This window comes from Diadema antillarum, unplaced genomic scaffold (genome assembly GCF_040938485.1).
Source record: "Diadema antillarum isolate AM-2024a unplaced genomic scaffold, OU_Dant_1.0 seq00000461_RagTag, whole genome shotgun sequence".
Classification (NCBI taxonomy): Eukaryota; Metazoa; Echinodermata; class Echinoidea; order Diadematoida; family Diadematidae; genus Diadema; species Diadema antillarum.
Window position 1 is genome coordinate 1167266 of NW_027271432.1, and position 27900 is coordinate 1195165.

At 38.3% G+C, this 27900-nt stretch overlaps 1 protein-coding gene across 1 annotated transcript; it reads left to right on the plus strand.

The window, feature by feature from the left end:
• The first annotated feature begins 1246 nt into the window (after window positions 1-1246).
• LOC139733125 (activator of 90 kDa heat shock protein ATPase homolog 1-like) lies at window positions 1247-27421 on the plus strand. The gene is made up of 10 exons (XM_071643968.1): window positions 1247-1326; window positions 6914-6993; window positions 10922-11032; window positions 14799-14884; window positions 16747-16867; window positions 20919-21004; window positions 22471-22626; window positions 24454-24555; window positions 25864-25915; window positions 27249-27421. Exons 1-10 carry the CDS (start codon window positions 1247-1249, stop codon window positions 27419-27421), a joined length of 1047 nt encoding a protein of 348 aa, XP_071500069.1.
• Window positions 27422-27900: the final 479 nt, after the last annotated feature.

Below are 27900 nucleotides of genomic sequence, written 5' to 3' on the forward strand. Positions count from 1 at the left end.
TCGGGGCTCTGAAGAAGATGTGCAGTTTTTCAGGCAACACACTGCTTGGTCTAACACTCAGCAGTTAAGTAAAGTAGCACTAGACCTCTGTGGCTCTACATCTAAAACTGATTGATGCGTTTTGTAAGTTGGTATCTGTTTAAAACAGACCAAATCGGCAAGTCAAACAGAGACCACCTCAAGAAGCTCACTGGGCATACACATCGTCATGTCACAGCGCAGCTAGGTAGGACGTTTGGCGGCGACGAGAGTCACGACTGTCGATGTTCAACCGGCAAAAGCTCGGTGATGACGAGTTCCCTTGAACAGTACATGTAGTGAACAATTGACGATTAGATCGAAGGGTGAACTTTCATTGAACGCATTCTGTAGAACGATGCGACACATTACAAAAGAAAAAGACACGACTAGAGGTCTACACCTATACTAGTGCCTATACAATCCTGAAATGTGTGGTGGAAAAACTGAGAAGAGCTCGAGCGTAGCTACTTAGAAGTTACAATTGATGGGATCTGATGAGCGATCGAGGAGTATAACACGGCGTAAAACGTGATCTAGCTGAGATCGAGAGCTCATCAATCGTGTCGAGCGCGCGCATATCATATGCATAGAGAGTTGGATTATACTGTAATCCATGGTCGACGACTGTCGAGCTACTTCTGTGGCTAGCGATCGCGAGATTGGGTAATTCTTTTATCAAGAAAAACTTTTTAGTCTCGAGCTTTCTGAAATTGTGTTTTGATCTATAAATTACATGTTAAGCCACAAAGGACATTCCTGACTACAAAATTATCAAGACACAATAAACATATTATTTATCATAAAAATGAACATTCATTCATGAAAATATCGCAACTATTTATGAAAAAAAAAAGAAAACTATCTCCACGAGGTTACTGAAGAGCATTCCGCTGATCTCTATGGAGGAGTGCATTCATGCAGTGATCGAGCATTCTAGTAGATTCTCGTAGCTAGCCACACGTACGACAGTGCAAGCATGCAGCGCACGACGCATCCCCGCAATGCGCGCGGAGTACAGCTAGCTAGCTAGGTGAAGCTTCGAAGGTGTATCGTAAAAATGAGCTACTGAGCTTAACTAGCTAGCTGAGTGTAACACAACAATTTTTCTACATGTGCGTCAGATCATCCTTACATTTCAACGGCGACCAGCGGAACAGTTGTGCAAAACCTTTGGAAAACCTCAAGATAATTTGTTGTTTTTTTTGCGGAAGAAAATCCGTAGGATATGGCCAAGTGGGGACAAGGTGATCCTCGATGGATCGTTGAAGAAAGAGCAGATGCAACAAACGTGAATAACTGGCACTGGTAAGTTCAACTTAGACTCTGTCTCTTCCTTCTCTCGGATTCTGACTCTACTCTAGCCCGACCAGCAGACGCCGTGCACAGCCCGGTAGTAGACCTACTGTTCATAGTGTAGGGTTGACCGAAAGATTGGTGCAATGGTGGGTTCCGCCGCGCCGCGGCGGCGTCAGGCTTCATGGAATCCCCCCTCTCTCTTAGAGCGGTAAAGGTAAAAAAGAAAAAAAAAGAATAAAAGATAGAAGACTTCTCTGGACAGACGGATTTTTCTATGTAAGTGTAGCCGAAAAAAGAGAAGAAAAGACAGAAGACTCCTCTGGACAGACGGATTTTTCTGTCTAACTTAAGTGTAGCCCGGTCATGAGTGTATTAATATCACTGCATCAGTCAACTATAATTTAAAGTAGGGTATAGGGTCCAGCTAATCGGTTAGACAGAAAGATCTGTCTGTCTGGAGGGCTCTTTTATATTTTGCCATTAACGCTGTCCTCCGTAGACAGACGGAAGGTATCAGTACCCATTGCTGTGGGGATGTTCAATCTTAACCACTCTGTCTCTATGATGGAAAATTGGGTGAGGTACCTCACCCTTCTCGATTTCGTCTAATTCACTGCCCTAACACGTTCAGAGACTCCAACTCTCCCGTTTGAGATTTAATTTCTCCCGCCCTGGCTCTTTGTCTCCCGTTGGAAAGGATTTCTTACTTATTTCTATCATGTGTTGAAAAAATAAGCCTTAGGATAGCACAAAAGAGCATCTAGAACCCTATAGGAACTTCGCGCTTCGCACACATCAAGTTGGAGTCTCCCGTTTGCTAGGGGTTTCAGGCGGGAGAATCTCCAGATCAGAAGGTGCTTTGGGTTGGAGTCTCTGCACGTTAGGTCAGGCAAATTTAATCTTGTACTTGTAGAACTTCTATAGTGAAATCAACTATTCAAGAATACACTACACTCACCAGATTAATGAATAATCCAACAGTTTGGTAGAATTTTCAACGTAAAACACACATCAACCAGCGCGTCGTCATGTTCAAACGGCTCTGAAACACATGAATCCGTTAGCCAATCACATTTGAGGTACTTGCGGAGGACTAATTATATTCATAGTTTACATACTGTACTAACGCTGACCCCACCCTCCAACGTGCGTACTATACAGTGTACATGATACAAACGCCGTCTGCTTCGCTACAGACGCCGTCTGCTTCGCTACTTCTATCACTATCATATTCATATCGATCAGCTGACGGGATGCACCGCTGGCCAATCAGAGCACGCCTTCACCATCACATCACATTGCATCTGATACGGAAGTAGAGGACTGGTCCTGTAGTATTCCGGTCTCAACATAATATAATTATCTTCAACTTTGTTGCTTTATGTGCGTTGAGGAGCAGAGGTTTTGAATTTTTCCCCCCTCCAGTGTCTATCTAATAAATCTTTGAAATTATTAATCGAGGAAGCTTCAACAACACTAGCAGGCAATCTGTTCCAGTCGGCGACTACTCTCTGGCTGAAAAATGTACTTCGTAGTTCTACAATTTGTAATCTCGAACGTTTGGTGAAGAGCTTGTATTTATGACCTCTTGTTGATGAGTGAATGGCTGGTTCGAAGAACATGTCACCAGAAATACCCAACTTTCCATTGAGCAACTTATAAACAGTAATCATATCACCTCTTCGTCTCCTATAGTATAATGAGTGCAGGTTGAGTTTTTCTAGGCGTTGTTCATATGACAAACATTTGAGTTCAGGAATCATACGAGTGGCTCTTCTCTGCACTCTTTCAACTTTGTCAGTCCATTTTATATCTCAAATGCCATAAAATGTTGCCATAATCCAAATGAGGTTGAACCAATGATACGAACAAAATGGGAAGTATTTCCATCGTCATTTGTGAAAAGGTCTTGTGTATAATCCCGAGTGTTTGATTTGCCTTTTGGACAGCTGCTGAGACATGTTGATGAAAATTTGATTCTTCATCTATTATAACGCCAGTAGAGGTCCTTTTCCTGCTTGGTTGCTTCCAACTCTACACCATTCATTCTGTAGTTTTCCCTTGGGTAATTTTTTCCGATATGAAGAATCTTACATTTACTAACATTGAAATCAAGCTGCCATCTTTTACTCCATTCATCAGCAAGATTTATGTCAGTTTGAAGCGATTCCTGTTTTGGAGCTGTACTGACATCACCAATGATTTTGGTGTCGTCGGCAAACATAAAACTGAGTTATTCATTATATTCGGCAAATCATTTATAAAAATAACAAAAAGGACCGTTCTGAGTACACTTCCTTGCGGAATTCCACTGCTAACTTGACTCCAGTCTGAACTTTCACCATTTATCACGACTCTTTGTTCCCTTCCAGTTGTGAATGCTTTGATCTAGGAGTACAGTTTTCCATCAATGCCATAAGATATCAATTTTTTCAAAAGCCTCTCATGAGGAACAGAGTCAAAGGCTTTACAAAAGTCTAAATATACTATATCAATAGGATACCCAGTATCAAGTTTCTGAGTTATTTCCTCCATTGCACAAAGGAGCTGAGTCATACAGGACCGTTTTGGAGTGAATCCATGTTGACAGTCTGAAAGCAAGTTATATTTCAAAAGATGCTGCATGACTGCATCTCGAACTAAACTCTCCATCACCTTTCCAACAACAGAAGTTAAACTCTTTGGCCAATAATTCTCAACACACTTTTTACTTCCCTTTTTATGTATAGGAGTTATGTTGCCTAGTTTCCAGTCTCTGGGAAGAAAGCCTTCGTCCAGCGACTTGTGGAAGATAGTTTTTAATGGAACAGAAATAGACCGTGCCATCTCCTTTAACAATCTTGGATGCATTTCATCTGGGCCTGGAGATTTACTTGCATTCAAATTTAACAGTTTCTTCTCCACCCTTTCTACTGTGATAATCAAACTATCTAAGATTGTAGGTCCAGTGGGCTGCCAGTCAATGTCAGGCGTATTAGTCAAATCTTCCTTCACAAATACACTTGTAAAAAAGTCATTAAATAATTTTGCCTTTTCACCTTTTCACTATCACTGCTGTGACAGTTTCCCTCTTTACTGACTAAATCACTAATTCCGGATCTGTTCTTTATTTTTCTATTTGCATATTTCCAGAATTTCTTTGGATTTGTGGCCACCTCTTTTGCTAACGATTGTTCATACTCTCTGCAGTCTTGTCTTGTCACGTATCGTAATTGGTTAAGAATATTTGCATATTTGGCATAGTCTACAACACTTTCTGTGCTAGCATACAACTTCCATGCTTTATTCTTTTTTCTAGACAGCTGTAATGCTTCTTTCGAAATATAAGGACTCTTACTGTGTTTCAGACTTGTTTTCTGACATTCGGGCACACTCTCCAAAACACAGGAAAAGAATATATCTTTTAAGTATTCCCAAGCAGTACAGCATGTTATGTCTTTCAATACTTCGCTCCACTTGACACTTCCAAGGAGGTGATTGAGTTTCACATAATCTCCTTTGTCTAACTTATACACCGAAGTCTTAGTCTTAATTTTTGTTTCAACACAAAGCTTCAAATCAGTTACAATACAGCAATGGTCACTTTTACCCAAAGGAGGTAGTACCTCTACGCTCCTGACCATGCTCTCATTGTTCGTAATAATGAGATCTAAAATACTAGGATTTTGTCCCTGGCGAAATTTTTTATGCTCAGTAATATGTTGATGAAGATAAGAGTTCTGGAGAGCATCTACAAATTTCTTGGCGGGATTTTCAGCTGCACCTCCAACATACCATGTTTACCAATCAATCCCTGGAAAATTAAAATCTCCAGCAATAAATACTGCCGTATTTTTCATTTCACTCAATCTATTCAAATATGTGTTCAACAAAGTATTGTTGTCTGTACAACATGAAGGACTGCAGTAAATACACCCAACCAAGTTTCAAATTTTGCTGTATAGAGTTATAACACACCAAATAGATTCAGCAAAGTTGTCAAACATATCCACTTCAATCACCTTCAGTGATACAGTGTAACTACTCCTCGTGTATTACATCATGCCTTTTTTCAATATTTCCCATAATATCAAATCCTTGTAAGTTTAACGAAGTCAAGGTTGTTTCAGTTCCAGACGTTTTAGTTTTAACCTCAGTTACTAATATTAGACTTGTCCTCAAGGAGTTAATGTGACATCAGTTCACTGTAATTTCAACATCAAGGATTATTTTCTGGGTGTAAATGGTGAATATGGTTAAATGTGTTTACTTTTATGAATTGCAGCAACAGACACAGGAATATTTTAAACTTCTACACACCTTTGATTGTTGATAATGAAGAGCTATGCAGCTAAAGTAAGTTGTCCGAACGACAACATGAAACATGCTCAGGCCCCACGCAATTTTAACCTCTAAATTTAAGATTTTTTGGGCCACAGGATTTTATTTTCGCATGTTTCAACTTATATATTGTAATATTATACAAATAATACACAGGTGAAAGGGCATTAGGGGAGATGCAGTGCACTCGAGGGTATTTACGATTGTGAAACATGCACAGGGCAAAGCTGAGTGCATGTTGCACTACATTGTAAATACCTGAGAGTGAGCTGCTACACTAACATTACGAACTTAAACCTGTGTATGGCACTTTTTTTTTTTTGCACAGCTGTGCATGTACATGTTAGTAAGAAAATCATGAGCGTACATGTACATGTGACTCATTAAGCACTTCTAATTGGCTACATTCTCGAACCCATTAATAATACTGCAATAAATATTGACAAGTGCATGAACATGGGACATGCCAATTTTTGAACGTCCCTCATCTGCATATATAATTAGTTGAGAAACTGGGAATCATAATCATGATGACTTGCCATTCAGACTTTGGGGTCTCACAGTTGTTAGATAGAAAAGTGGAAACATTTACAGTATCTTAAAAAGTGCAAAAATTTTTGATGTCCCACGCATTACCCCTCTGTTTAATTAATGCAAATGTTTTAATTTACAGAATGTTCTTGACATACACAAATCTGTGCATAAAAATTGACCTTGCACCATCTGAGTTTGCACGGTCAGTTACGGGCTGTTTTTGCCTCCACTCAAAATCATGCCGCAAAGAGCTTCTTGATGCAGTGATCCTATGGGGCGCCATTTTACTTTGTACAGGTTGCGTCCTTGCTTAATCTAAAGCTACTTTGCAACACGACACAGGGAGAGGAGAACTGTCAATGCACTCATCGTCTTAAACATCTGCATCACAATCCAAAGCTCCCTAGTAACAGTATCCCGCGGCCGTTGGCCAGCACGGCTAGCATGTGCGCAGACACTCCACAAGTACTAGTTCACTCGTGTATCACATGTGTACATGCATGAGTTTGTAGTTACACCACAAAGCCATAGCCAAGAAAGTGTAATTTTGGACAAATAGCATGAAATTTGTGTGTGTTCAACAAAAAGACAGTAGATTCTAAGGAGCCTAGTCATTTTGCTAATGATTGTGATGAATTGCCACACATTATAGATAATACTGCATACCGAGATTTGAGCCCTATAGTAGAAGACAGTAGACCTTGTTGACAACATAGCTTTTTGTTTCTTCACACCCAAACAGGACAGAAAGAGATGCATCCAAGTGGTCAAGAGAGAGACTGACACAACTTTTAAGTGATATTGACGTTGAAGATGACAGAGGTGAGTGTGCACTGTTAAGTGGCTTCATTATTAGATAATAATAATAATGCAGGGTACTTATAATTTGCCAATTTCACATGACTAATGTGCTCAAGGTGCAGTAGGAAAAGTGAACTATGAAAAACAAAAAGCATTACACACACATGTACGTACATGAAAATGAATGAAACAAAGATGATGGAAAAAAACAAACAAACATAATGTACAATTTTACCGGAAAGCCGTTACGCACAAATGAGTCTTCAGGGCAACTTTAAAAGAGTTAACATTTGAAATGTAATGGATAGCTTGATTTCTTGGTTTTTGGAACAACAAGCAATCCACACTCGGATGATCTTAAACCTCTGGGAGGATTATAAAGTGTCAGCAAATTAACATTGTTCTCTGGGCAGATCATCTGTGTATGCAATGAAAAACAAACAAACAATAATTTAAATGCAATGCGAGATTCAACGGGTAACCAATGCAATAAGAGTAAAACAGGGGTAATGTGATTATTTCTTCTGGTAAGGATAACAAACAATACAGGCTGCTGAATTTTGCAATTTTTGTAACCATGAAAGTTGAGATTGTGGTAGCTGAAACAGAAGTGCATTACCAAAGTCAAGTCAGGACAATATAAGGGCATGAACTATTTTTTTCTGTGGCTGAACGACTTAAATACTTGGAAATACTGCCTTAATTGCGTAACTGATACCTCACGGATTTACAAACAGCAGAGATGCAAACAAACATTGACATTGTAGAATCAAATAATACTCCCAAGATTTCACATGATTCAGATGGAATAATAACCACATCATTGTCAACCGTAAGAGAAGGAAGACTGAGCAAATAAATAAATATTCTGACTTTTCTTGTTTTAACTTCAATGAATGAGAGCTCATTGACTTTTTGACATCATGGATAGAAGTCTCAACTTTCTGAATAATATCAATGACAGGTTTGGGTAGGTATAAATGATGTATTTATCTGGATATCATCAGCATAACAATAATAGTTAAAAGAGTGACAATGTAAGATCTCTTTCACACCAGTCAGATAAATCGAGAAAGGGTGGAGCCCCCGACAGATCCTTTTGGGACACCACAGTCTAATGGAGCAGGGTCATATTTTGCATTATTAACACAAACAACCTGAAACCTTTCAGCTAAGTATGATTTGAACCATTTAAGAGCTTTACCATCAACCCTGAATGACTTCAGAGTATTCACCAGAATTGTATGATTAACAATATCAAATGCTGATGATAAATCAAGCAGTAACAGAACAGTAATCCTATCATCATCCATATCTCTCAAAATATCATTGGATTTAAAGTTAACTATCATTGGATGAGTTAACTAATAATCATACACAGGTGTTTTTAAAAGTTAGTAGAAGTAGCTAGTTTTGACATTCTGTTGCAAGGATGCAATCCTTATTGTGTTATTTCTGGGAAGATAGAGAAAGAGATTCTTATTGTCATATATTGTTGTTGTTATAATTATTATTATCATTATTATGGTAGTAGTAGTAGTAGTAGCATTTATTCGGCATTTACAAGACAATATAAGTGAATGATCAAACAACAGACAAATAAACAAAACACTAACAGGTGTAATACAAAGGGTACAAGATGTCAGGATTTTCCTGATGCACTTCCCTAAGTTGCTGGTTTGGAAAAAAGCAGTAGAAACGAGACATGAAAACTCGTCACATTGAGGACGAGTTAGGTGATACGCTTGTGGTCATCAGATGACGGTCATCTGTGATCGACAAGAAAAGAATGTGATATAGGCACCTTGAAGTTATATTGAGCATGCATGCGAAACCGTTTCTGTAACCACTCGGCCACGGGTCATCCACGGAAATGGTAAGACAAAAAAAAAACAACAATGTATAGATATAACAGGGGGAAAGTCAATGCCCACTCAACTAACGTGGCCGTGTGAACATCTATTGCATTGCTAGACGGAAAAGCGGCCTTGTAACGACTGAGATCGCTATGCCATTTCTGGCAACTTGGGAAAAATACGTCCCGCAGACATAAAACCTATAATCGGCTGGTTTTGATACCTTGCCTTTAATCACAATTTTCAGTGTAATGACGTCATCAAATTACAAAACAATGACATCGTCTTGAAAGACAATTGTTCAAAGTACAACACCTCAGTCGTCGTCATTACATACTATGATCGGTTTGACAAAGTCAACCTGCAGTCGAAGCAATGTGGTCTCCAACACACAAAAAAGAGGGATATGGCGTGTGTGTGTATGTCTGTGTGTGTGTATAGGTGCGTTTATATACGAACGTGATTTCTACATGGACGAATATGTAATACAAAATTGAAGAAAAAAAAAGTAAAATAGCTAAGTATTTTGTTTCGTGATCTTGTGGGGTTCGAACCCGCAACCTCAAGTCTCTGAGACGTCGCCTTTATCCACTCGGCCATACGTCTCGACGAGAAAATATGGGGAACGTAAACTTATGTACAAACGTGAAAGATACATGAGGAATCGTTTTGTCCACATTCCATTTTCATTTTCAGTTTTAAACTGCAAAATTGTCAATCTGATGAGAAGATTTCAAAGAATGAAATGCATGATTACTGCAGCTTATTGTCTCAGCTACAACATACTAAAGTTTCAGAGGAAATGAAGCAAAATCAGCTGAGATAAAGGTGCTTAAACGTTGTTAAGTCAATGCATGGCTTCAAAAAAAATCACCTCCCATGGACAATACACGTAAACTTGTCCGATTTTTCGTCTTTACCTTTAATCACAATTTAAGGTATGATGACGTCATCAAATATCAAAAGCATGACATGGACTTAAAAGGCAAATGTTCAAAGTACAACATATCTGAATTTGGGATAATATTGAGCTTAAACAACAGAGATACGAGTAAATGAATGTCAGAAACAGTACCTCAAAAAAATTAATTCCACTTTTTTGATTTCAGATGATGATATGATGACGTCATGAGTTTTCCTGGCAATATTGGTACTTGAAACGTTATTTCCAATTCATATGCTTTTGTAATATGCAATAGAAATATAGGGTCACCAGACGTTTTAAAGAGCTATGGCGACATAAACAAAAACATGTTTTTTCACTATATTTGCAGAAAGACGCGCGCGCGGAATTTCAACTTTGACGCCAGTGCATTCCTTTGTTATAGGTCAAAATCGATCGGAAATCAATGGATATTGTTACTCAAAGTATCAGAAATCCAAATCAGTCAAAAAAATTGCATTTTCATGTTGGTTACGCCCTCTGCGCGCGAAATTGCACGGACGGACGCGCACGCGAGAAAATGTTTGAGACGCGTAAAATTGTCTGAAACTTTGAGATTTCCCACTGGGAAGTCGTTTTGAGGCTTTTAAAATTTTGACGCGCGCAAATGCGCGCGTAATGATGACCTTGGTAACTAGCGTTAAAAAGTAAGATAGAGCCTGACCTGAACTTTATGTCCACCGAAAATGATGCAAAAATGATATCTAGTTATGAAGTTATGATCGATCATGTGACAAGGTCCGAAAATCACAAAATGGCGCCTAGATGACGTCATACATGTAGATATGTTACTGTCATGAAAACCTTATTGTGCCCAGATATTGTTATGAGACATGTTGACTGAAAATGTCATGTCATTCCGTAATGTCATTGTTGAGATATTGACGACACAAAATGTGGCAGAAAGAAAGAAGAATAAAAAAAAAGAGAAATTTTGACAATCACAATAGGTGATACGCTGATAGCGTATCACCTAATCAGAATCAGGGGGGGGGGACAAAAAGAAAGAGGAAAGAAAAAGAGAAAATGCATTACTAGAGCTTTGAGGGTGGGGAGCTTTTTTCATGTACACATAGTGTAAAGGGAGGTGACAGAAAAACAAAAGCAGAACATGTCTTAATTTGTAAATTGGTCTCTGATCTAAACACAGGCCAGTGTAAGATTTGTGAAGTGAAAGAGATCAGTGGAGAAGCATCTGCAAGCAATCGCAAGGCCAAGCTCATCTTCTTTTATGAGTGGGACATCAAGCTGGAATGGAAAGGCAAGTACAAGTTCTCTGTTTAAAGAATGATTCTTATTGTTGTCATTGTTGTATAACTGTTTCTTGAGTCATGTAGACACTTTCTCAAAACGATTGAACATACCACCACAATTTGGAAACACCATTTTGACATAAAGATGTGTATATGACTTGATAGTGCAACTGTGCAGTATGTGTTGTCTTCAATGTTGAAATCACAAAAAAAGAAGCATATTATACAACAGGCAGTTTTTGATCACATAGTATGATGTATGTACCTTGCAAGTCTCCGTCCTGAATTTATGTCATTTTGTATGAAAACAGAAAAACCAAAGAAGTTAATCAGTGAAAATTTGGAGAAAATTAAACACTTTAAAAAAAGTTATGAAATGTAAAAGTTTAGAGAGTACTTAAAGACAAATTGGCAACTCTGTGTGATCTTGGGTGTTGAGGAGCTCTCCTCTCATTACATACAAAATGTCACTTATTTACATTTTTCTCAAACATTTGGCCACAGACAGAACTTATCCTTTGAAGTGCATTAAAAATGTATTACTCTTATTCCATACCAAGAACACGCCTGAAGAAAAGTTTTCTCAGAGAAAAATGAAAACAGATTAACTTTACTTTGCTTTTACTTTACTTTTTCCTTCAACTTTACTTTAACTGTAATTAGGAATCTATAAAAATCCAATTTTCACCTTTTCATTTCTTTTTTAAAATGCATGCTCAAATTTTCTCTTAACTTTGCAGGTACATGTATTATTGCTAGGGTGATTTTGTACAAATACAGTACCATGTCCCACTTAGGGGCTCCTAGGGGGCCCACAACCCACAAATTAGAGGGTCTTTTATAAAATCAGAGGGTCTTTTATAAAATCAGAGATGCTTTGTCACGATCAAGTTGTCACGATCAAGTGAACTTACAGCACAAAACATTACCATTGTTTTATCTGCACCTTTGATTTTTTTCCCCTCCAGTTTGGAGTCGGGGGGGGGGGGGGGGTTATTACCTCCACCAAGGGAGGAGGTTATGTTTTTGTTACCGTTGGTTTGTTCATTAGTTCGTTAGTTAGTTCGTTCGTTTGTCCGTGTGCAAAATAACTCAAAAAGTAGTTAATGGATTGGGATGAAACTTGCAGGAAAGGTTGAGAGTGACACAAGTACCAAACGATTAACTTTTGGCAGTGATCCGAGAATTTTTGGGGAATTTATGAAGGATTTTTGACAGTTTGGCAGGTAGGGTCAATGAACTTGGGAGTTCAGGCTGCGCGTACACGTGTATTTGAGGTTTGCCTGCGTGCACTGAAGTGCGTGCTCTAGTTTCTGCTGGGGTGAGGCGCGCCGTGCAGCTGAGGGTTTATGACGTAACAAAGGCTTCTATATTGGGAAATCTGGCAATTTTTCAGCATGTAGACCTATGGATGGAAATCACTGATCTCTACGGAAGAGCCCAAAGAGCTTTTCCCCAGTGGTAGAGTGGAGAACAAATCTCTTTGGGAAGAGCAAGATCATGGGTGGAAAGTAACTGCTTGGCGGAGGTCTGCGCTCTCAGAGTGCTTTTCTACTTAGTTATTCTGTACTTCCAGCTGTACAGAATACAATGCTTTCACCTCCCTACTCCTGAAAAAAAAAGCAATGCATTATGAAAGTTTAAGTTGTTTGAAGGTATATTGTCAAAGATAAGAAAATAAGACAAATTGGCAAATCTGTATGATCTAGGTATTGAGCAGTTCTCCATTTGTTTTACACACAAAATTTCACAAATTTCTCATTTTTCTCAAATATTTGGGCACTGAGGAGAATCTTAAAAAAAAAGCAATGAAATTCTTCAACCAGAAATCATAGAGCTATGATGCTATAAGTGCATTTCTGAGTGCAGTTTCAGGTTTGTTCCTGTTAAATCCAGGAGGTACCCTTGTTGGGGGCTGGACCAAAGTGGGGGTCAGTTTCCACATTTTCACCTTCTTGAAATTTATGGTCAAATATGTTGCAAATTTTTGCAAGTATTTTCACTAGGGCGAGGAAAGACACATTTGTACAAATGGGCACCATCATGTTCCTTTGGGGGGCCCAAAGCCCCCAAATTCTCGCTATCGCCAATGACGTAAAAAGTACCTGGATGTGGCTTTTTCGTCAAGATTTAGTGCACTTCCGGGACTCAGGCACTTCCGGTGCGGGGCATATTTTGCACAGCGCTAGTGTGCGCGTACGCGTACCTTGCCTAGCGCCGCGCCGGCCATGGATGGCCGGCTGTACCCGAGCCAGCCAGGCCTGTGATACATAGTGTATATAGCTATAGCCCCCGCATTGCTCTAGGCTTTGCGTATATAGCATGCAGCGCACGCATACAAGCTAGACATACCAGTTCTGCTTGATCATTGCGATCGACTTGCACATCGGTCATCTCTGCATACGCTGAAAATAATACTGGAAAATATTAACCCACCTGGATATCATCATGGAATGCCCATCCTTTTTTATTTTTCTCTGTGGAAGTGCCGCGAACACAATTAGAATCGGAAACAAACCAAGATCTCGAACTTATCCTGCTGTCTCCGCAGAAATTTCTTCCAAGCAAGTCGCACGCGCTGTGGAGTCACCCGGAAACTTCACCCACGTCACGTCTTGCATGCCAGGGATATTTCTGTAGATTTGTTCATTTATTGTCATGCGACCAACACATGGCAGCTTCGCAGTAATGACCCATAAAGTCGTATTTACAGCAATTTCTCTAGAATGGAGAAATTTCAAATCATATAAAAGCTAAAATTCAAGTCGAGGAAACAGTAAGTACACGTAAGAATACAGTCGGTTGTATGTAAAGAGCATTAGTCGTGTATCACACACGTACGAACGTAAGTGACTTTGCTCCCGAACTATCCCATAATGCACCGTAAATGACACTTAAATCAACATCCGGGTACTTTTTACGTCATTCGCGATAACGAGAATTAAGGAGACTTAAAAAATCTTCTCTACAGCGAGAAGTGGTAAAGCTAAGATAGTACTATGTATAAATAGGCACCATATTGTTTTCATTTAAAAACAAACAAACCAAACAAACAAAAACACCAAAAAACAAAACAGTGAGATAATTTCTACTCCGCTTTTAGAAGTGATAGGTTTTGGTGGCCAGGTCAGGCCACCAAAGTTGTGAGTGTGTGCATTGTTTTTATGTGCTTTTCTCAGTCAGACAAGGGGAGAATAACGCTTGGATCAGTGCTTGATAACTGCACGCATTTCAGATTTTCAAACGCAAATGTAGCTGCCAGGTCACCACTACTGTAAAAGTGGAAATACGGTGTTGAAATTTTCGGGCATTTCGCGCAACCAGAAGCTAGCGTGAAAATAAAAGTGCACGAATATTTTTGCATGCCGTATGTTCCAGTAGTTGATGTCTTGATTCCGCAGAATTAAAACATTTTCTTTAAAAAAAAACTCTTCTTACCCGGCCAAGCGCAAAAGATTAGTCCTGAGAAAATATCCACTTTTCCAGTATTCTTAACGGCCAAACTATTTTATCAAGGCCAAAGTTCATCTTGTAAATGTAGAAGTTTAATGTTTTTCATCTTATTTCATACAGCACAGTACATAGTTTTTGAAATGCTTTATCATACCTGCCAGTTTTTACGTTATCACCATTATTTATTACGTATGTCAGTATTATTTTAATGTTTTATTAGATTTAATTTTGTCTTTTATCTTTTAATACCAAATACCACGGAACATGAAATTGCAATTTAACATCTTTTTTATTATTCATTATTCTTTGTGGGTCAAACAGGAACGCTAAAGGACTGTGAAACTGAATTGACAGGAACTGTGGCAATACCCAACTTGAGTGATGAAAATAGTTCCAGTGATGTTGATGTAAGTTGCGTTGTTTTTCATTGTTTTCTGCTGCCCAGTGATGCTTGTTTATGTCAGCAGGACACTCCAGTAACATCACTCTGTTCTTGTAACACTGACCTCCTCGTCTTTCCTATAACAAAAACCATGTGGGGTGACAGTACTTTTGTTCTCAATAGATCCTCTCTCTGGAGCAAGCTTTCTTCACACATTCGTACTATCTCCTCGGTGGATTCTTTTAAGACAGCATTCGAAACACATCACATATAGCGTATAATTTTGAATTGATAATATTTTTCTTTCTCTACACTTCTTTTCTCTTTATGCTGTGTGAGGAATTTTTCATGCCCTTTGAGCACTCAACACACCACATATAGCATATAATTTTGAATTGATAACATCGTTTTTCTTTCTTTACACTTTTTTTCTCTTTATGCTGAGTGAGGAATTTTTCATGCACTTTGAGCACTCAGTGGTAAGAGCCATTATAGATACCATATATTTATATTCATTTATTTTTTGTTGTTGAAGGATTATCATTGGCAAATAGGGCCAACAAACGAGGGAGTTCAAGCTGCGCATATTTGAGGTGTGCATACATGCACTGAGTATGCACTCTAGTAGCAGCATGCAGTGAGCTGATGAGGTAGACTCTTAGACATGAGAATTAAGTCTATTTAGAAAGACTTTTTATCATAATTGGGAAAAGGGACCATTTTTAGCATGCATGTATGGGTGGAAATAGCTGCTTGCCAGAGGTCTCCACACTCGAGTGCTTTTCTAGTTATTCTATTTAGAGCAATGTTCCTTTATCTCGTTAGCCCTTCAAAGAATGTTCAACATAACCACGTTAGTAAAAGTGATAATGTTGTCACAAATATTCCTTAATTTGGATTGAACCGGTACTGGTCGTGACACAGAGATATGTTCCACAAGATTCCTGTATACTCCGTCAGTAAGAGACTATTACCACCATTCAAGTGGTCATACAGAGCTACAAATTGTAGTGTATCTGAACAATTTTAGTACAGTCAACGTCCCCTACCTTGACATCAGATTGGCCAAATATCACGAAAATAAAAGTCCCAATTTTTACTAGTGTATTTCCTCTTCTTAAAACGTGTAAGTTGAAGTAACTTAAAGTTTGGTTAAAATCTTAATGGGCTATCCCCAGTACCTTCTATATTTAACTTATTGTTTTTCCCCACATATTGCTTGAAGCAAAATTTCAACATCACTTTACCTGTTCCCAGACAAACAAGTACCGAGATTAAGCATGCATTGGCAACCGAGACAGAGTTTAATAGTCAATTCAATTTTTATCACACAGCCTCTTAATATTTTACTTTTGACATGTTTTGCAGTTCATTTCTCTCATCATTTGATATGCCTTATGAAAGGTCAACTTTATCATTTCAGATAGAAAAAAGTCACCTTTTTCTTGTTTAAGCAAAGAAGAAAATTAAAGAGAATAGATCTAATCATTCTTGATGCTTTAAATTCTGCTTTACACACACCATTTTGAACATCAATAAATCATACATCGTATAAGTCAGGGCAAATTTGACGTATGCAAACCACAGTTCATTCAAGTTAACTTCAGTCCCGACTGAGGTAAGCAAGGTTGCCTTACTTATCTGTGCTTACCTGTAACCAATTATTTGGACCTCTTGATTTGTTTGTTTTGGATTTGTCTGTAGAGATGATTTATTTATTTTGTTTTTGCAAGGTATGTGTACTTTTATTTATAAAGACCACAGTTGGAAACGTTTAAATTTCACCAAGAGTAATGCATGGCAATATATTCAGTATTCTCGATGTGTAAGTAATATCTGCAATCGATCATTGTCTTCACCTGCTGTCAACAATTTTCTGATCTCTAGATAAATATATCAACCAAGAAGGCTACACCAGAGTCAAACATTCTTCGTGAGGTCATGAAGAAAAAAGGTGTTCCTATAATCAGGCAGAAAATTGAAGAGTACATCAAAGCTCTCCAAATGGGTAAGTGCACCTTGTCTGAAGAGCCATGTCTCGGCATGAACAGGCTGACTTACATTTAATTTTGTTCTTTTATTCTTTTATTCTTTCACCGGTGCTGATTCAGTAGTCATCAGATTGGGCAGAAAAGAAAGAATTGGCAAAGTTTTGGCTATTAATTGTCAAACTTGATGGTGCTTTATCTAAAATCATTGGTAATATGACTGTTACTTTGGTCAATTAATGAAACATCAAGGAAATTTGCAAGTCTGCAAGTTATAATTCTTTCGATTAAATTTGTTGGCAACACTGTTCCGAGCTTGAAAATATTCTATTGATCGATTTTAATCGATGAAAGTGAAAAGAATCATGCTTTCATAAAATATGACTGAATGCGCCATTTGCATTTAAATTGTACGTGAATTCACATTTTTTAACAATTTTTAGTCTGACATGCATGTACATATTCATGTGTAACTTTGAAACCGTAAGCCCAGGTGTCCCAAATTTGGTGTCAAAAGATGTGGGAGACTTGAAAGAATATCTCTTTTGACTCCCTTTGAATTCATACCTTTGTATTTCCTACTCTATTGTTAAAGGGGAATACTAAAGAAATAGAATTATATATGAAGTGAAAGAGTGGGACACATAGAACAATTTGTCGTTTGCATCGTTTAAAATGGCCTTTTTGAAGTGGAGTTAGAGGATTTTGAAAATTTACACCTGTCACCCCCCTGAAATCTAGGTCACAGCGTAAATTTCGAGGCTTTGCCGATGACGTCATGGGATGAAAGGAATCGCGCAAGGTCTCAAGCGCCGCAGGCCCCCGCGTGCATAATGCATGCGTTGTATCATACAAGTTGTTGTAGATAGTATTTGCATACAAAGTTTAAAAGTTTGTTTTTCGATAATGCACGACATCGTACGTTAAGGCCATGCAGTGATGATCAGGATGATTTCTTGGTGGAATTTGAATGTGGGAGCGATGATGAACTGAGTGATACAGTACACACTAGTGATGATAACGATGATGAAACTAGTGATGATGACCCTGGTGAAGTTGGAGAGATAGATGTTGCTGACGAGCCGCACGGCGGGGCGCAGGAGGGCGACCCTACGGGCGAGCTAGTGGGGAAGGCCCAGGGCGGTCCGGTTGAAGCGGACGGACTTAGTGGAGATTGGCAGTACGAGCCCTTGCCACACGGCAGGCCAGGGGACAATGTTGGTGACGCAGGACCAATACCAGGTAGACTTCAAAATTTAGATGGGTAAGAGTTTTTTTTTTAATTCTGAACTGAAAATGAACCGAGCTTAGTGCTGAATTGATCTCGTACTTCAGAGCAGCAGTAGGCCTAACTGAACACAGCCCAGTCGCTGTAAGTAGCGCAGCGTCTGGTCGGGCTACGTATTATCAATCACATCACACTCACTCCCATACACGGAGGCTACTGCACTGCGACGCACGCTGGTGATGGGCGCATGCATGTGACTGATCGACTACGAAGCACCATCGTACAGGCACTAGGCCTGACAGCTTCTGTATTCGTGGCCTAAATAACACGTAACTATTTAAACAAGGAAATGTGTGATTTCACAGGAGACTTGAAGTAGAAAACAATTTTATTTCATTTTTTGTGACATTCTGATGAAAAATGTCTTGTGATTACGGGGTATGAGCCTCAATATCACGCTCTCATCGAGAGCATATAGGTAAGCTTAGGCTGTTGTGTGATACTTCCGGGTTTGCCTTTCATCCCATGACGTCATGGACACGCCCCCAAAATAACCACGGATCTTCCGATTGAGCATGATTCAGGATACAATTTTTCTAAGCAGCCGTTCTCCAAAACGCAATTTTCTAAATGGATGAATTAAAGGCCACTGTGTTTAACATGCTCTATGCTTGAAATTGAGGAATAATCCAACAAAATATGCGTTTCCTTTAGTATTCTGCTTTAATTTCTGCCATTATGTTTGTTCCATATTCTTGGCTCTGTGCTTTGTATTATTGGTTTGTCCTGCGAAATGATGCACATTTGTGAATTGAGTATTTTAAAAAAGATTTTTACATTTTGAAATCCTTGATCTTTAATTTATGCTCCCATATTTTAGATATGTACATTTACTCTGTATTCATCAAACCCTTGCATTGCCCACATTTTTTTTTTTTTTTTTTTTTTTTAAAGTGATGGTATAATTGTCCCCGCCGAACGAGTTCGAGCAGGGGACTATGAAACGGGCTCCGTACGTGTGTGTGTCCGTGTGTCCGTCCGTCTGTGCGTTCGTGTGTGATCAAAATGTTCAATTTGCTACTTCTCTGTCATTTATGAGCCAATTTTGATTTTGTTTGCTTTATATGATAGCACTACATGGAGCTTTGAAACTTCTACACAGAATTTCAGTTGTGACCTTTGACCTTGACCTTTGACCTATATTGTACATTTTGCTTCAAAATGCTACTCCTTCGCCATTTCTAACCCGATTTGGATTCTGTTTGCTTTATGTGATGGCACTAGGTGAGGGCTTCAAAACTTCTACACAGAATTTTGACCTTTGACTTCTTTGACCTTTGACCTTGATTTTTGACCTATATTGTACATTTTGCTACAAAATGCTACTCCTTCGCCATTTCTTACCCGATTTCGATTCCGTTTGCTTTATGTGATGGCACTAGGTGAGGGCTTCAAAACTGCTACACAGAATTTTGACCTTTGACTTCTTTGATCTTTGACCTTGATTTTTTACCTATATTGTACATTCTGCTTCAAAATGCTACTCCTTCGCCATTTCTATTACCCGATTTTGATTCCGTTTGCTTTATGTGATGGCACTAGGTGAGGGCTTCAAAACTTCTACACAGAATGTTGACCTTTGACTTCTTTGACCTTTGACCTTGATTTTTTACCTATATTGTACATTTTGCTACAAAATGCTACTCCTTCGCCATTTCTAACCCGATTTTGATTCCGTTTGCTTTATGTGATGGCACTAGGTGAGGGCTTCAAAACTTCTGCACAGAATTTTGACCTTTGACTTCTTTGACCTTTGACCTTGATTTTTGACCTATATTGTACATTGGCTACAAAATGCTACTCCTTCGCCATTTCTAACCCGATTTCGATTCCGTTTGCTTTATGTGATGGCACTAGGTGAGGGCTTCAAAACTTCTGCACAGAATTTTGACCTTTGACTTCTTTGACCTTTGACCTTGATTTTTGACCTATATTGTACATTGGCTACAAAATGCTACTCCTTCGCCATTTCTAACCCGATTTCGATTCCGTTTGCTTTATGTGATGGCACTAGGTGAGGGCTTCAAAACTTCTGCACAGAATTTTGACCTTTGACTTCTTTGACCTTTGACCTTGATTTTTTACCTATATTGTACATTTTGCCACTAAATGCTACTTCCGGCGGGGACATATGTTACGCACCGCGTAATTTCTACTTTTCCTTGTTTTGGTTGAGACGGGGCTTCAGGTTTCCCACTTTTTTTTTGTGAGCTGATGAGAAACCTCCTATGTAATGTGAAAGAGCATACAATACTTAGAGGAAATCAAAATTTATGTGATGAAAATTGCTTTTGAAATGGCTGAGATATCCAGAAACAAAAGAGGTCTTCCTAAAATTGGGACCCACCTTTTATAAGGACCACTTTATTTTACTTTGTTTTTGGATGTCTCGGCCATTTCAAAACCAGTTTTCATCAAATAAACTTTGAATACCTCTTAGAAAATCTGTATCCCTTATCACAAGCAAAACTACACCATCCCTTTAATAATTTTCCTCATTTTTGATGAGCAGAAATGAATTGCATTTAATTTCATTGAAGTTGATATCATTGCTTCGAAAGTTTGTCAGTGTTTTGTAAACTCATGATGAAACTCACAGACAACTAGTGTCCAAAACTGAAATATCTCCTAAACTGCCAATATATGTGTGATATAATGCCAGAGAAGTTGCCACTTTGAATGAAACCAACATTTATTCAAGTTGTTGGGGAACTGCAGGATGACATGTTATAGTGTGAGTTTTCACTCACACATGTGAGTATCCTTTGGTCTGTCTGGTACAGAGTTCTGCCAGGGAATGATCCTGCCTTCAAAGAGCCAAGGCAACCCGCCCGTGAATGCAGACTCTGCAAAGAAGGCAGTTGCTAAGGTAACAGCTTTTTGTTTCATGACAATTTTGTACATGCTAATGATTTGAAAATTGTGAGGTCACATGATAATCTCTTTTAAAGAGGGAATTCTTATCTTTCATGTTCATTAATGCAAGATGAAATGGTAGTCGGATTAATACATCGAAGTGCTTGATACGATTCATGCTTTATGTCAGCTGCTATGTGTTCTGGGGCATTGAAGGTGTAGCAATTTTAGAGCTACTTTTGTCACCTTAAAGTGCATGACTGCAGTCAACAGTATTTCATTAATTAAACAAGATCCAGCAGTGCCAGCTACAAACCTAATGCCAGTCATGATGATGCATCAGACGCAATTGTTAGAGCTGAGGATACTCAATCAACTTGATTCTGGTTTTGTGCAACTGTAGTACTTCCATATCACTTGCTTACAGTAAAATTCCAATATGAATTCTTACAAGAAAATTTGGGAGTAATGAAACGCTAGGAGGATAGAATATTGAAGATTGATTACAACAGACTTGTGACATCATTTTGTGTGATCAGTGCTGAAAATTAAGTGAAACGATGAAGCTTATCAAAGAGGTCAGTCATCACTATAGTAGGTATTGAAATCTTACAATTGTGAAACCAAACAAACTGTGGAGGGTGGAGTCAGTTACCAACTCCAACCAGGTTCACAGCACCATTACAGACAACCCGTTAGTAAAGCCCAGTGGCTCCAACCTTTCACACATACAGTAACTAACAATGAACCTCGCACACACCCTCCATGCAAACAGAACTTCATCTTCCTATTTGGCAGACTTTAAGTATATTCAGTGTTCACTCAGTGATAAAGGGGAAAAAAAACAAAAAATGGTATTTTGTCAAAATCTTTCATTCAAATATGGCATAAAGTGCGAAAGTTTGGGAATGCAGACTCTTCTCATGCTTTGATGGAACACTGCTGTTGGTCAAAATTACATAATTGAAATGAAATGATTATGTCATAATCTTTACAACTCTCCCATTGGTTTGTATACAAACTGTCCATTACTTCTGATGCCTTCTCAGGTGATTAGGCTTACCCGATTTGCTTCTGTGCTTGCAAGTAATATTTTGTGAAAACATGAAACTCGAAATTCCTCATTCTATATCTGATTTTGATGAAACCTCTATGGTGAGTTCTGTTTCCCTCTGGTCACTAATAGTTTCAACATAAAGTGGAGATGCAAAGTCTGGGATAGTAAACAACCCTGCCATTGACTGTCAAACTGTTTGACAGTTATATCTTATTGCAGTAGGCTAGTACTTTTTAATAAATTCTCATACATTTATCATTTCTTCAATTGGAGTATTTCTCTACATGTAAATATGTTGTTACTCAAAGATATTCACTTGTTCCTAGTGTCATGCTAAAGTAATGGAACACAAAATTTGTGAATATTTCATATTGCATATAAAAGAAAAAATTATTGAAGGAAGCAATTTCTACTGGTTTCAGCCCCCAGAATCAAAAACCAAGGAGAACGGACTCTCTTCAACAAGGGAAATGAAGAATCTAAGTCTTGGAGTCAAAATTGAAAGCGGCAAACTTGAACTGACAGAAGAGTTCCGATGTGAGGCGGCAGAGCTCTACATGGTATTCACTGATGCAAGTGTGAGTGTCAAGATCATTTCTGCAAACATCAATGGACATCAAACTTTTCTTCTTCATCAAAACATATATGCAGCTAGAATGTAGACTAATTAACTCCCAACCAAGGCATTTGACTTAATGTAAGTACATGTTCAGTAAAAATCCTGTTAAGAAAATTCAATGCAGAACTACTGTTTGTTTGTCTGATAGTTAATGGGTTGTTGTTTTTTGGTACGTTAATGTGTTGTTGTTGTTGTTTTTAGTTGGGATAATGCTCTCATTTAAATGGAGAATATGCTATAACACCCTTCCCCCACCCCCCCCCCCCCCCCATATGTGATCTAGCTTCCATTTTAGAAATGGGACCATCAGGCTAAGAAAGACTTGTGTTTATCTGATTTTGCTTTAAAAACACATGCCAATGAAATGTTTATACAGTAAGTCCCCCCAAAAATTACAATCGGATTTTTGCATTGAAAATTTCCAATATGATTAAACTGTCTAAGTACTACTTCAGGGTCTTGAAATATAACATCTTAGCTATATTTTTCAGAAAACCCCATTAAATTTGGTTAAGTGGTCACAGAAAAATGTGGATCTTTGTAAAGCATGTCATGGGTCAGATTCTTCCAAATTTAGCACTTGGATGCTCTTGGCATTGCATAATGTGTGAACACAATGGACAGAATTTGGAGGGAAGGGATTCCTGACATGCTCTACAAAGATCCTCATTTCTCTTTGACCACTGAAGCAAATCGGATGGGGTTTTCTGTAATATGTGGGTAATAAGTTATAGTTTCATACCCTGAAATTGTATTTGGATTGATTCACTAATTATAAAATAACCATTGCGGAGGGTCCCGTAGTAATACGTATATATTTTTTTGACATACGGTAGAATGACTATGATTTTTGTAAAGAGAAAACCAACAAATAATCAATGGCTTTTTACAGAATTTATTGAGTATATAAATTCAGTGCGCAACTTTTGTTTGTTTTCATGATACACTGTATACGTCCAATGTGTGTTACTTCTAAATAATGGGTCCATTGAATCGATACTATTATTAAGACAGCCGTACCATTTTGGAGAACCATGTAAATTGTTGATTTGTTAATGAGTGAGAAATGTGGGAGTTCTGACAAACGGTCAGACATCAAATACAATATGTGAGACTACTGTATTAGCACTTCATAACCTGGAGAGTTGACATGGTGATAAGCAAAGTTCAAAGTCAGAATTTCGAAGTAAGGATCTGTGAATTCCCCCAAACTATGCTACTTATTGTGGACCTCATTACTTTGGTTCCAGTAGAAATGTAATAAACAATACTTGTAAAAGGGGTACTTGAATAGGTATGATCACGTTATGAGTTACATACTTTCAGCAACACAGGGAATTATTGTAGGCAGCACAAAATTTACAGATAGTGCCTCAAAGCATCGGCTGCAGCTCAGGGCATGAACGTACAGTAGATATAAACTGCTGTAGCTATGTCATTGGGCATTTCAACTGGTATCGACTGGGCTGGGTGCATGCAAGGGCCAGCGATCAATCTACTGTTATGGTCCTTGATTACATCAAGTGATGTATCATTACAGAGCATCAACCCAGCAAAAAAATGCACAAATGTTGTCCTTTTGTGGAGTTGGTCCAAATTTTTTAGATGAAAAAAAGTTTTGAAATATTTGTCACTGAGTGGTTTATGTGTCATATAGCAAAAACCCAACGGTCAGACATACACAAATGCATTTGTACATGTGTGTTTTTTGTTTAAATAGCATTTGTATGAATTGTGCACTATAGTAACAATTTGTTAAAGCCTGTGAATGTCTTGTGGATTGCAGAGAGTACAAGCATTCACTCAAGCCCAGGCATCAATGAAAACAGAAGCTGGAGGATCATTCACTATGCTGGATGGCAATATATCAGGAGAATATGTGACCCTGGTAAGTTTATTCTTCATCTTTCTTTTCTTTTTAACATAAGTGTTCAATAGATTTGGGTGTTACTGTGTCCTTGTTTGTGCAGGCAGAGGTATGTATGTGAATGAATTGGGTTCATGTTTTAAAATGCATCACCAGGAGAAAAGGTTTGTTTTAAAGGGATGATACAGTTTTGCTTGAGATGGGGGTTCAGGTTTCAACTTTTTGTGTGATAATTAGAAAACACTTATATGAAATATTTAAGAGCATACAATTTCTGGAGGAATTCAAAGTTTATTTGATGAAAATTGGTTTTGAAATGCTGAGATGTCAAAAAACAAAGCAAAACAAAGTGGTCCTACTGAAGTGCGGTCAGACTGGCAAAAGATCGAGAAGTTGAAGATCGCAAAGTCTTTGCGATCTCTTGTCGTTGGGTCACACTGGCAAAAGATCAGAAGTTTGGCAGGGGTGGCATGGGGGGGAAAATCCGTACTTGGAGTGGGAAGCTTCACAATAATATTTGAGGAAAGTTTGCGGTCATACTGGCAAAACTTTGAGATCATAAACTTCTCGATCTTTTGCCTGTCTGACCGCGCCAAGGGACTGTACAGTTCTGGTTAAGCTCAGGATTTAGCTTTTAACGTTTTGCGAGATATTCAGAAACCACTCTATGAGATGTCAAAGAGCATGCAATTCTAAGGGGAATCAAAAGTTTATTTGATGAAAATTGGTTTTGAAATCACTGAGATATCCCAAAACAAGGTGAAACAAAGAGATCCTAATAAAGGGCATGGCCTGTTGCCTTTATTATTATCACTTTTTTTGATATTTCAGCCATTTGAAAACCAATTTTCATCAAATAAATGTTGAATCCTTCTTAAAATTACATGCTCTTTCATATTTCATAAGAGGTTTCTCATTATCTCACTTAGGAATGTTATAAACCTGAATCCTCACCTCAACCAGTACTGTACAGTCCCTTTAAATTCTCTGTCCCCCCCCCTTTTCTATGAAACTGAGCCTCCTAACTCTCTCTCTTATTTAATTGTGGTTGTTTTTTTTTTTTTTTAATGGGTTGAGGTGGGCCAATTTCAACAAGATATATATTATCATAAAGCTTAGAACTTACTCTTATAAACTATGTAGAAAAGTGGAAAATTCAATTCGGCCTACTTTTTGTGGGTTTTGAGCTGGGTGGTCACATATTTTCATCCTTTCACATATTGTGTGTAATGCTTCATCTACAGTGTAAGTGAATTAGATTCAATGTTCTACTTCTATTTTGATCTATGGAATCATGTTAAAATTCATTTGTAATTTTTCCATTGCCAGGAGCCGCATTCAAAGATTGTGATGAAATGGAGATTTAAGTCATGGCCACCAGGTAAGAACAAACTTTGCAATAGTGTCAGTAGAAAAGCTGCGTCAGCTCTTTGTTCTCTACAGCAGAGATGGCTTTTATATATGAAAAAGTGGAATACCGTTTTCGTCGGCGATAAGGCAACATCGCTGGATAAGCTGTATCCCAACTTTTATGATGAAAAAAAAAATTGAAGAGATTTTGTTATGATCGAAACTTCATTACTTTCATACATTATTTTTTTATGAAAAACTTTGTTATTTCAACACGTTTTGGTGTGCTTCCTAGCAATAATTCATGTTTGTTTATTCAAGTTTGTTTTTTTCTTAAGTTCTTCTGGTTGATGCAAGGTGTGTATCAGGATTTCGAATGACAAAATGTACTAATTGCCATTGTGATAGAGTAAACTTATGGATGCCATGCCCTCTTGGAGGTCTCCCAAGCTCCCAAAGTTTGCTGTGCTCCTCTTGGGTAATAGACAGCAAGAATAAGCCAGTTCATTGTTAGCTCATGGGCGCATTTGTGCAAATGACCTTTAATGGACACTTCATTGCTGTCGGGTGGATGTGCTTGCAAGCTTAGTGTATAAGGATTGCATGAAAAATCATCACATCACAGATGCTTGTCTAGGTGAACATAAAAAACAACATGCTTGTTGCAAAGTTTGCAAAGCTGAACTGCACACTAGGTCTTTTGTCATATTTCAGAATTGATGAGCAGGCAGTTTTACTTTGGGGTTTTTCACTACGCTTGTGCCAAGACACAGAAGCTGCTCTTTTAGAAATTGATTGAAATCATATTGACGTAAGTTTGTGAATATGAATCCCTCTTTGTTTTGATGGACCGTGAATGCAGAAATATTTGCAGATAATTGATTTTTGCAATTTGATGCAGGTTTTGGCTATTGCTAAAATATCTTTATGATTTTCTATGAACATTTTGAATGGGTGAATGTTGCACTTCGTCAGCTGATAAATTCTACAACGGTAGTGCTAGTAGTAGGTTTGTGTGTATGTGTATTAGCATTTCTTAGCCAATGTAACTAGCAAAATTTGACAGACATTTTACATGATTTTAAAATATGCAAGTGTGTTCCCTCTCCAAATGGTATTTGTTAGTTAGACTCGTGTATCAGGGCATTCAGGTAGTACATTGATTTTCAGGCATTGAAATGTCAAATCAAATTCTGTCTTCTCATTTTTAATTTGGATTCTATGAGAAAATTTAAGAGAAGAATTGTACAGGGGAAACTTATGAACTTTTGGATGTGTTTTTAAGTGCATAAAAATTGAGACATTTACAGTAAATGCGAGTCCTTATATGACTTTTTTCCCTTCAAACTTTCTTACCAACACAGCACATCATTCCCTGGTAACAATGAACTTTAAGCAAACTTCTGATGGCACAGAGCTCACTCTGAAGCAAAATGGCATCCCCTGTGCAGACCTCGAGCGCACAAGGCATGGATGGAACTCTGTCTTCTTCCAGCGGATAAAGGGCATGTTTGGTTATGGTGCTTCGCTCTTCTGATGTTATCTCCTTGCATGGAGTGTGCATATGTTCAAACTCTCTCATGCGGAACATTGCTGTTGAATGTCTCAGCCCTTCGTGTAGTCTGCAGGTACATCATCGTCTGTCAGCTGTGAACCATAAAGCATACACTAGTATCAAGCCAATCTCATGCCAGCCCCACCCACTCCTGATTCCTGACGCTCATCCCTAATAAAGGTGTCATGCGTATTTGGATTTTCGTGGAATTTTTTTTTCATTCTAATGTCTGTACATTGTACTTGTGCAGATATATATAATATATATTCAATTGAATAATGCATTCACCAGTATTTACAGGAGTTTTTATGCCTCCGCCACGAAGTGTCGCCGGAGGCATTATGTTTTCGGGTTGTCCGTCCAGTCCATCCGTTTGTCCATCCGTCCGTAATCAATTTTGTGGACAGTGTAACTAAAAACCGTTTGAGGTATCCTAATGATACTTGGCATGTATATGTATG

Coding starts and splice junctions, on each gene's coding strand:
- LOC139733125 (XM_071643968.1), top strand. CDS start 1,247: ATGGCCAAGTGGGGACAAGGTGATCCTCGATGGATCGTTGAAGAAAGA. Junction 1,327..6,913: donor AACGTGAATAACTGGCACTG/GTAAGTTCAACT, acceptor ACACCCAAACAG/GACAGAAAGAGATGCATCCA. Junction 11,033..14,798: donor CATCAAGCTGGAATGGAAAG/GCAAGTACAAGT, acceptor TGGGTCAAACAG/GAACGCTAAAGGACTGTGAA.